Here is a 9,078-nt window from a genome sequence, read left to right as displayed (position 1 = left end):
TCTTTTCCTCTTTAAACAAAACAGCTCAAATGGGAATAACCTCATGGTTGGCTCAGAACTTCTGATTTCAGATGTTACTTTAAAGAGAAAGGATAAAGGTGACTTAATAGTACTTTGAATGTTAAATCAATGTTCACTTTTCAGATTAAAAACAAAAACAAAGTTGCGAAGCACATCAGTTGGTTAGTATGTCTAGTCTAATCTAAATCTCTATTAGGTTGGTTAGTATCTGTAGTCTAATCAAACTTACATCTTTATAATGTACCATTTTGCTGCAAGTTTCTTCTTGTCTTTCTAAACAGTTACAAATATATCTGGCATTGCTTCTTCTAAAACAGCATTTTAAAGCATTTCTTTGTTTCATTAAGGCATGCATTTTGTAGCCTGTTTTCAGTAACAGTGATAAGCAATGTTGTCAAAAAATATTTTTAAAAAGCTATTTCATTTTTAAATTCCAAATGCCTTCTCTTTAATGGTGGTTGTAGCACCCTTTAATCTGTAAGGGAGGGAAAAAAAAGGTCTGTACTTCACATTTTTTAATAAAACAGGGTGTAGCTCTACTGGTGGGACAACAGTTTTAGTTTGTCATGTTTTCTTTATTTAATTTGATTTTTACCTTTTCAGAAACCCTTTTAATTTTACTTTTCAGATCCCTTTTTCAGATATGAATTAAAAATCATGCTCTAACCATATAGAGATGCCAAAACTTAGTGTGGTTAGACCTCTGTGGGAAGATGTCAGGGACTGCCATGTTCTGGATATAACCATCTCTGCAACAGACCCACCACATGTCAAAGATGAGTCCATCAGCAAGGTTTGTGGCACCTCTGTGAATATATCTTTAAGAAAGGGCAGAAAGCACTACAGAAAGAGAAGTTGGGAACAAAGAGTAAGAAAACAGAGGCAACACCAAAATCAGAGGAGGAGGAGTTGCTTGCTCCATGGCACTGGAGCAGATATTCCCTGCGGTTTGTGGATAACCCATGCCAGAACAGATGGATATTCCTGAAGGAACTGCTGCCTGTGGAGAACTCATACCAGAGTAGAGGAAAAGCATGAGGAAGAAGGAATAGCAGAGAGAAACCATTACTGGTTGTAACTCCCCACTCCGTTTCCCACGTGCCACTCAGGAGGGTAGAAGAGTCTGGAGTGAAGGAGTGAAGTTAGATAAAGGAAAGGGGGATGAGGAAAGGTGTTGTTTTAATGTTTGTCTTTTTGTTTCCCACTACCTGACTTAGTAATTACAATTTTATTTTTGTTGGCTATAAAGTTAATTTTCCACAAGTTGAGTCTGTTTTGCCTGCAGTGGTAATTGGTAAGCAATCTCCTTGTCTTTATTCAAACCACAAGCTTTCTTGTTCCCATTCTTCCTATTTCCCCACCCGTCCTGTTGAGGAGGGGGAATGAATGAGCAGCTGTGTGGAAGGTTGGCTGTTAGTCAAGACTAACCCACCACATTTGGTAAGTAGGAGAGCAGTATTAGTAATGTACTAGGAGTCTTCCATTCTGAAATCTGGACATGTAAAATAGTGTAGATTTCAATTATTTCACCATTAATTTTTATCATCCTTTAAAAGTTTGGTACTCATTCAAAATATGTGCATGAGTATACAAGAACCTGAAGCTCTCTGCATAAGCATATGATTAATGTGAATTATAGTTAATAATTCATTCCAAAACTACTTTTACGTCATTGGTACATCTGAGTTCCTATCTAATGTGTGGGTGATTTATTTTTATTATTTTTTTTACAGATACCAAAGATGATGACTAGAAAGATTAAGCTTTGGGACATTAATGCCCACATAACATGTCAATTGTGCAATGGATACCTGATTGATGCTACCACTGTAACAGAATGCTTACATACTTGTAAGTAGGAATATAATTCTGTGAATAAGCTAAAATTGTTTTTGTACTTGATATACTAGATGTTTTAACAGTTTGTAGTTGAAGTTTCAAAATTTACTGTTTTTCAACCAGAATAATGCAAGCTTTGCTATGCACTTACAATTTTTCAATAAAGCAATATATATTGTCTCATGAGACAAATAGGGAGAGGAAACTTTAAAACATATATATAATCAACAGCAATGTATATTCAGGAATGTAGTTTTCCTGTTGAATACTAGAAGAAATGTGGCATGCTCTACAGAGATTATACATGTATGGTGTTTCAGATTTGCCAGAGATCATTTTTTCCACTGCATTTGATTTATAGATGCTGTTCATCAGCTTTAATGTATTTGCTTTTCTTTTTTAGCTCATTCTTGAGCTCCTTCTCCCTGTGCTCCAAATCTAAAGTTCCTCAGTGTTCTGTTTGGAGTAAAGCATTTAGAAACCTAATCTAGGAGTTGCTTTGTTAGGTCCCAAATCCTGTAAGGCTGCCGTTAAGTATTGCATTTGGTCTTGCTAGAGGGTCACTTTTTCATTGTTCTAAAATGTACTTATTTATTTATTTGCAACCCTAAAACATGCACTGCAAGCATGTTTCACATAGGCCATGCCATTTCTCTAGTTTGTATATAGCAATGAATTTTTAGAGCAAACCTACAGGGCTTTCTTGAGAAGCCAGGGAGGTTTTACTGCCCTCTTCTTTTTCTTTTCTTTGCTTTGCTTTGCTTTTCCTTGTGGATTATGTCTTATGAATTTATGTTTTCAGAAAGTTTTATTGCTTTTGGTTTCATCCTTAGACTTATGGTATTAATTCTGAGGAGACACATAGCCTCATGTTATGAGTGGAAGGGTAGGGGACAGCTTTTTCAAAAACAGATGTTGAAAAAGTGTTTCCCCATTTGTATCTTTTTACTTTGTCTGTGACAAACTGAGCTGACGTGCTGAGCTGAGTTTAGGAGGTTGGTATCTGCTTATTCTGAACTGGAGGATCTGCTGTTGGCAAGTGATTGTGTTTTTTACAAGATGAGTTTGGTTCTTCTGTTTATGTGGTTCAGACAGGTTTGGGCCTCACCCTTGCAACTGGATCTGCTAGAATATTCCACTGGAGTAGATTCCAATGCTCACTCCCTGGGCTTAGTGAGTAAAGCTGCTAGGGTTGGTCCAATGGAGAGTGTCCAGAGAAGGGCTACTAAGATGGTGAAGGGCCTAGAGGGGAAGACATAGGAGGAGGAGGAGCGGTTGAGGTCACAAATTAACTTCATGATTACAGTGCCATGTGGTTCTTAAACTGTATATAGCAAGCTTCTTTTTCTTCAAACTACATCTTGTTTTATTTTTTCTTGTTTATTAATGTTCTTGTTATTAGTCTGTAGAAGCTGCTTGGTGAAGTATTTGGAGGAAAACAACACCTGTCCAACATGTAGGATAGTTATACACCAGAGCCATCCATTACAGTATATCGGGTAAGTGTGCAGTATGAAAGTGTAAAGCACAACCAGTTACTCTCTGGACTGTATAAACCTCTCAAATATAGCAAAGTTTCTCTTTAGATATTTTAAAATTTGCTTATCAGAATTTTAAATATATATAAAGAAGGTTGATTAGAGGATAAAATATTTATATAAAGGAGGTAAGGTATTGAATTTTTCTGTGAATTTGCAGTTCTTCTAAAGTAAATCAGACAAACACAATAGACTTTATTGTTTAATTCCTGAGAGAAGTTTAATGAGATTTAGTCACTTTTAGTGACTTTTAGTTTTGTATGCCTGGATCATAGAAGTTACAAATATGGAACATATACTTGAATTACACTTTTCCAAAATCTTTAGAAAAATAACTGTCAGTTGGACAGTGGTTTTCAGTGACATAGAGGGTATGTTCAAAGACCGTAAATACATAGCATTATTGTTGATTTAGTCTTTCAAAGAACTGTTTAGTTCATAGGTACAGATGAGAAATATGGCAGCAGAAAAGTTAGACTAGTGGCTTCAACCTCTTAAATGGAACAATCTCTGAATATAAGGTTTGTGCCTACTTCTTTTCATTCCCACATAGAACTCCCTTACTGCATGACCTAACATGATTGGGGTGTTATATCTTAATTTCCTTCTTTTTCAGTGTATTTTGTGTTTATTTGTACATTACCTTTATTTTTCTTCAATGATTTCCTCTTATTTTAAATATTTCAAAGATATCAGTCAAATGTTTATACCACCTGTTGTGGTTTAACCCGGCCGGCGGCTAAACACCACGCAGCCGTTCGGTCCCCCTCCCCCTCCCTCTCTGGGACGGGGGAGAGAAATGGAAAGTGAAGCCCGTGAGTTGAGATAAAGACAGTTTAATAAGACAGGAAAATAATAATAACAACAACAATAAAATAATAACAACATAATAATAATAATAATAATAATAATAATAATAATAACAACAACAACAACAATAACAATAATAATAATAATAACAACAATAACAATAACAATAATAATACAATGGAGATAATAGGAAAATAATAATAATATGTACAAACAAGTGATGCACAATGCAATTGCTCACCACCTGCTGACCGATGCCCAGCCTAACCCCGAGCAGTCCAGCCCTCCCCCCGGCTAGCCACCCCTATATATTGTTTAGCATGACGTCAGATGGTATGGAATACCCCTTTGGCTAGTTTGGGTCACCTGTCCTGGGTCTGTCCCCTCCCAGCTCTTACTGCACCCCCAGCCTGCCTGTTGGCAGGACAGAGCAAGAAGCTGAGATGTCCTTGGCTTGGTGTAAGCACTGCTCTGCAAGAATTAAAACATCGGGGTGTTATCAGCACTCTTCTCATCCTAAGCCAAAACACAGCATTCCACCAGCTACTAGGAAGAAAATTAATTCTGTTCTAACTGAAACCAGGACACCACCTGACTTGGCTGGATCTGCACTAGAGATTTGTACAATTTCAACTTCCACTGATATAAATGTATTGAGATAGTGTGTTCACAATAGCTGCTGCATGTTGAATAGACTTGTTTACCTCAATGCAGTTTCTTTTTGTTTGTGACACTGCTTCAAATGTGCCTGTCTTGGTTCTAGTGCAGCTTTTGAAGGAATGGTTGCAGAAAATTAATTTGATTCTCTCCACTTTCACTGACAATTCTGGATGTCCTATAAAAACTTTCCGAATTGCTCAAAACTAAGTCCCCTTCAGGAGTCTGAAATAAGATTTTCCTTATACCTTTTGAGAATGACATAGAGACTATACTAAAGTGTATTCTGAAGTATGACAAAACAGCGATGACAAATCCATGCCAGTAGGCAAGAAGAAACAAATGGCATGAAAACCACACAGTGTGGTTGTCCTCTGTAAAGCTACAGGAATGCTTCCGTGTATTGATTCAGAAGGCTGTTTTCAATGCTAAGAGAGGCCTGAGAACTTGACCTCTAATTGAAAAGTTAGAAGTGGATTTGACAGTTGTTTATGGACACTGAATGTACAGTATTGTCTGTTTAAAAATTGATCCCATTCTTTATTCTATTTTTTTTTCTCTATTGCTTTGAAAAATAAGGATGTCCTCCTAGGGGAAGTATTTTCCTGAGGCAGTTACAGAACACTGCCCCTTCAAGATAAAAACAGATAGCCTTTGTGCAACCTCTTTTGGAAGTTGGTGTTTTTTCAGTAGAGAATTAATAGGGAGGAACTTTGTATTATGTTGTAGTTACAAAAATCTGTGATCTAATTCATCCCCATTGTATTGGGTTTAAATGGCAAGATTTTTTTTTTTATTTTTTTTTTTTGGGGGGGGGGTGGGGCTGCAGGGTGGCCTCTGTGAGAAGAGACCAGAAACTGCCCCATGTTAGATAAGAACCAGTTCCAGCCAGCTCAAAAAGGGACCTGACACTGAGCAATGGTGGTTGTGCCTCTGTGATAGCATATTTAAGAAAGGCTAAGAAACAGTGCACAGCAGCTGTGAGAGGAACAATCCTGCAGACAAGGTCTGTGAAGAAGGAAGGGGAAGAGGCGCTCCAGGCACCAGAGCTGAGATTGTTGGAACATGGTGACGCAGGTTGTCCCCCTGCTTCCCATGGTGTACCATGTCACTGCAGCCCATGGAGGACCCCACACTGGAGCAGGTGGATATTGCCTGAAGGAAGATGCAGCCCATAGACAGCCCATGCAGGAGCAATTTGGGCCTGGGCAGCTGCAGCCTGTGGAGAGGATCACACACAGAATCACACACAGAATTTCTAGGTTGGAAGAGACCTCAAGATCATCGAGTCCAACCTCTAACCTAACGCTAGCAGTCCCCACTAAACCATATCCCTAAGCTCTACATCTAAATGTCTTTTGAAGACTTCCAGGGATGGTGACTCCACCACTTCCCTGGGCAGCCTGTTCCAATGCCTAACAACCCTTTCAGTAAAGAAGTTCTTCCTAATATCCAACCTAAAACTCCCCTGGCGCAACTTAAGCCCATTCCCCCTCGTCCTGTCACCAGGCACGTGGGAGAACAGACCAACCCCCACCTCGCTACAGCCTCCCTTGAGGTACCTATAGAGAGCGATAAGGTTGTCCCTGAGCCTCCTCTTCTCCAGGCTGAACAAGCCCAGCTCCCTCAGCCGCTCCTCGTAGGACTTGTTCTCCAGGCCCCTCACCAGCTTCGTCGCCCTTCTCTGCACCCGCTCAAGCACCTCGATGTCCTTCTTGTAGCGAGGGGCCCAAAACTGAACACAGTACTCGAGGTGCGGCCTCACCAGAGCCGAGTACAGGGGGACAATCACCTCCCTAGCCCTGCTGGTCACACTGTTTCTGATACAAGCCAGGATGCCGTTGGCCTTCTTGGCCACCTGAGCACACTGCTGGCTCATATTCAACCAACTATCCACCATTACTCCCAGGTCCTTCTCTGCCTGGCAGCTCTCCAACCACTCATCTCCCAGCCTGTAGCTCTGCTTGGGGTTATTGCGCCCCTGGTGCAGGACCCAGCACTTGGCCTTGTTGAACTTCATACAGTTGGCCTCAGCCCATCGGTGCAGCCTATCCAGGTCCTCCTGCAGAGCTTTCCTACCCTCAAGCAGATCGACACACGCACCTAACTTGGTGTCATCTGCAAACTTACTGAGGGTGCACTCGATGCCCTCGTCCAGATCATCAATGAAGATATTAAAGAGGACCGGCCCCAGCACCGAGCCCTGTGGGACGCCACTAGTGACTGGCCTCCAACTGGACTTGACTCCATTCACCACGACTCTTTGGGCCCGGCTATCCAGCCAGTTTCTAACCCAACGAAGCGTGCGCCAGTCCATGGACAAGCAGGTTGTCTAGCAGGAACTGCAGCCCCTGGGGTATCCAAGCTGGAGCAGTCCATTCCTGAAGGACTGCACCACATGGTACGGACCCATGCTGGAGAAGTTCTTGAAGAACTGCAGTCTGTGGGAAGCCCATGTAGGATCAGTTCAGGAAGGACTGCATCCCATGGGAGGTACCCCATGCTGGAATAGGGGAAGAGCATGACAATGAAGGACTATGTAGTGGGTTTACGTGGTAAGATTTTGGTAGTAGGGGGCTGCAGGGGTGGCCTCTGTGAGAAGAATCCAGAAGCTGCTCCATGTTAGATAAGAGCCAGTTTCAGCCATCTCCAAAGGGACCCGCCACTTGCTAAAGCCAAGACAATAAGTGATATTGGTTGCACTTCTGTGAGAGTAGATTTAAGAAAGGGGAAAAAACTGCTGCTCTACAGCAGATGGGAGAATGAGGAGTGAGAACTGCAGACACCAAGTTCAGTGAAGAAGGAGGGGGAGGAAGTGTTCCAGTCACCAGAGCTGAATTTCCCCTGGGGCCTGTGGAGAGGACCATGGTGAAGCAGATTGTCCCCCTGCAGCCCATGGTGTACCACAGCAGAGCAGATTTCTATACTGCAGCCTGTGGAGGAGCCCACGGTGGAGCAGATGTATATGACCTGAAGGAGGCTATAGCCTGTGGAGAATTCCCACAGGAGCAGACTCTGGATCAAACCTGTAGCCCATGGAAAGAAGCCCACACAAGAGCAGGTGATCTGGCAGGAGCTGCCGCCCGTGGGGGACCCATGTTGGATCAGTTTGGTCCTGATGGATAGACCCTGTGGTACGGACCTATATTTGGAGCAGTTCTTGAAGAGCTGTTGCCTATAGGAAGCCCATGCAGGATCTGTTCGGGAAGGACTGCGTCCCGTGGGAGGGACCCCACATTGGAGCAGGGGAAGAGACTGACCATGAAGGAGAGGCGAAGGAGAAGACTGACTGCAACCCCCATTTCCCTGTTCCCCTGCACCACTTGGGGGGAGGAGGTGGAAGAGGGTGGATGGGGGGGAAGGTGTTTTCAGTTTTTCTTTGTTTCTCACTTCTCTAGCTTGCTAGTAATAGGTAATAAATTTCTCTCGTCTCCCTATGCTGAGTCTGTTTTGCCCGTGATGATAATTGTTGAGTCACGTCCCTGTCCTTATCTCAACCCTTGAGCCCTTCTCATCGTATTTTCTCCCCCTTTTCCTTTGAGGAAGGAGAGTGAGAGAGCGGTTGTAGTGGAGCTCAGCTGCCTAGCAGTGTAAAACTACCACAGAGTGGCAGAGACAAAGCATTATGGACTGACACCAACCCCCATTCTCCTTTCCCCTGCACCCCTCGGGGGGGAAGAGGAAGAAGAGGGTGGATGGGGGGAAGGTGTTTTTAGTTTGCTTTTAGTTCTCACTGCTCTGATCTGTTGATAATAGGCATTAAATTAATTTAATCTCCCTTTTGCTGAGTCTGTTTTTGCTTGTGATGGTAATTAATGAGCAATCTCCCTGTCCTTATCTCAACCCACGATTTTTTCCATCATATTTTCTCCCTCTGTCCTGCTGAGGAGGGGGAGTGAGACAGTAGCTGCATGGTGCTCGGCTACCTACCGGTGTTTAAACCATAACACCCAGCCATCTGGGGAATACGTTGAACAAACACAGGAGTCATGAAACTCATGTGTCATGGCTAAGAATACTGTTAAATTCTCTCTTCTCTCATGCTGGTGGCTAATATCATTCATTTACTTTGAAATGTTTTGGGAGATGTACCTGCAAACTGTAAATGGCACTTAAAAATCCTAACCTGAGAGTCAAAGCTGGAGATTGGTACTGTAATCTCTTCTGGAGCTAATGCCCTGGTAGCAGCTGAAGATGAAATTTTAGCTTGTAT

The 9,078-nt window shown here is 42.3% G+C and overlaps 1 protein-coding gene across 1 annotated transcript in view; it reads left to right on the top strand.

The window, feature by feature from the left end:
* The first annotated feature begins 732 nt into the window (after positions 1–732).
* Positions 733–9,078, top strand: part of LOC116501394 (polycomb group RING finger protein 3-like) — a 73,776-nt gene continuing 65,430 nt past the window's right edge. The window contains exons 1-3 of the mRNA XM_032206926.1: positions 733–814; positions 1,755–1,872; positions 3,263–3,359. Of these exons, the coding sequence (XP_032062817.1) occupies positions 1,764–1,872; positions 3,263–3,359 (206 nt within the window). The 5' untranslated portion in view covers positions 733–814; positions 1,755–1,763. The remainder of the gene's footprint in view (positions 815–1,754; positions 1,873–3,262; positions 3,360–9,078) is intronic.

This window comes from Aythya fuligula, chromosome W, assembly GCF_009819795.1.
Source record: "Aythya fuligula isolate bAytFul2 chromosome W, bAytFul2.pri, whole genome shotgun sequence".
NCBI lineage: Eukaryota > Metazoa > Chordata > Aves > Anseriformes > Anatidae > Aythya > Aythya fuligula.
This window is presented reverse-complemented; position numbering and strand designations above follow the sequence as displayed.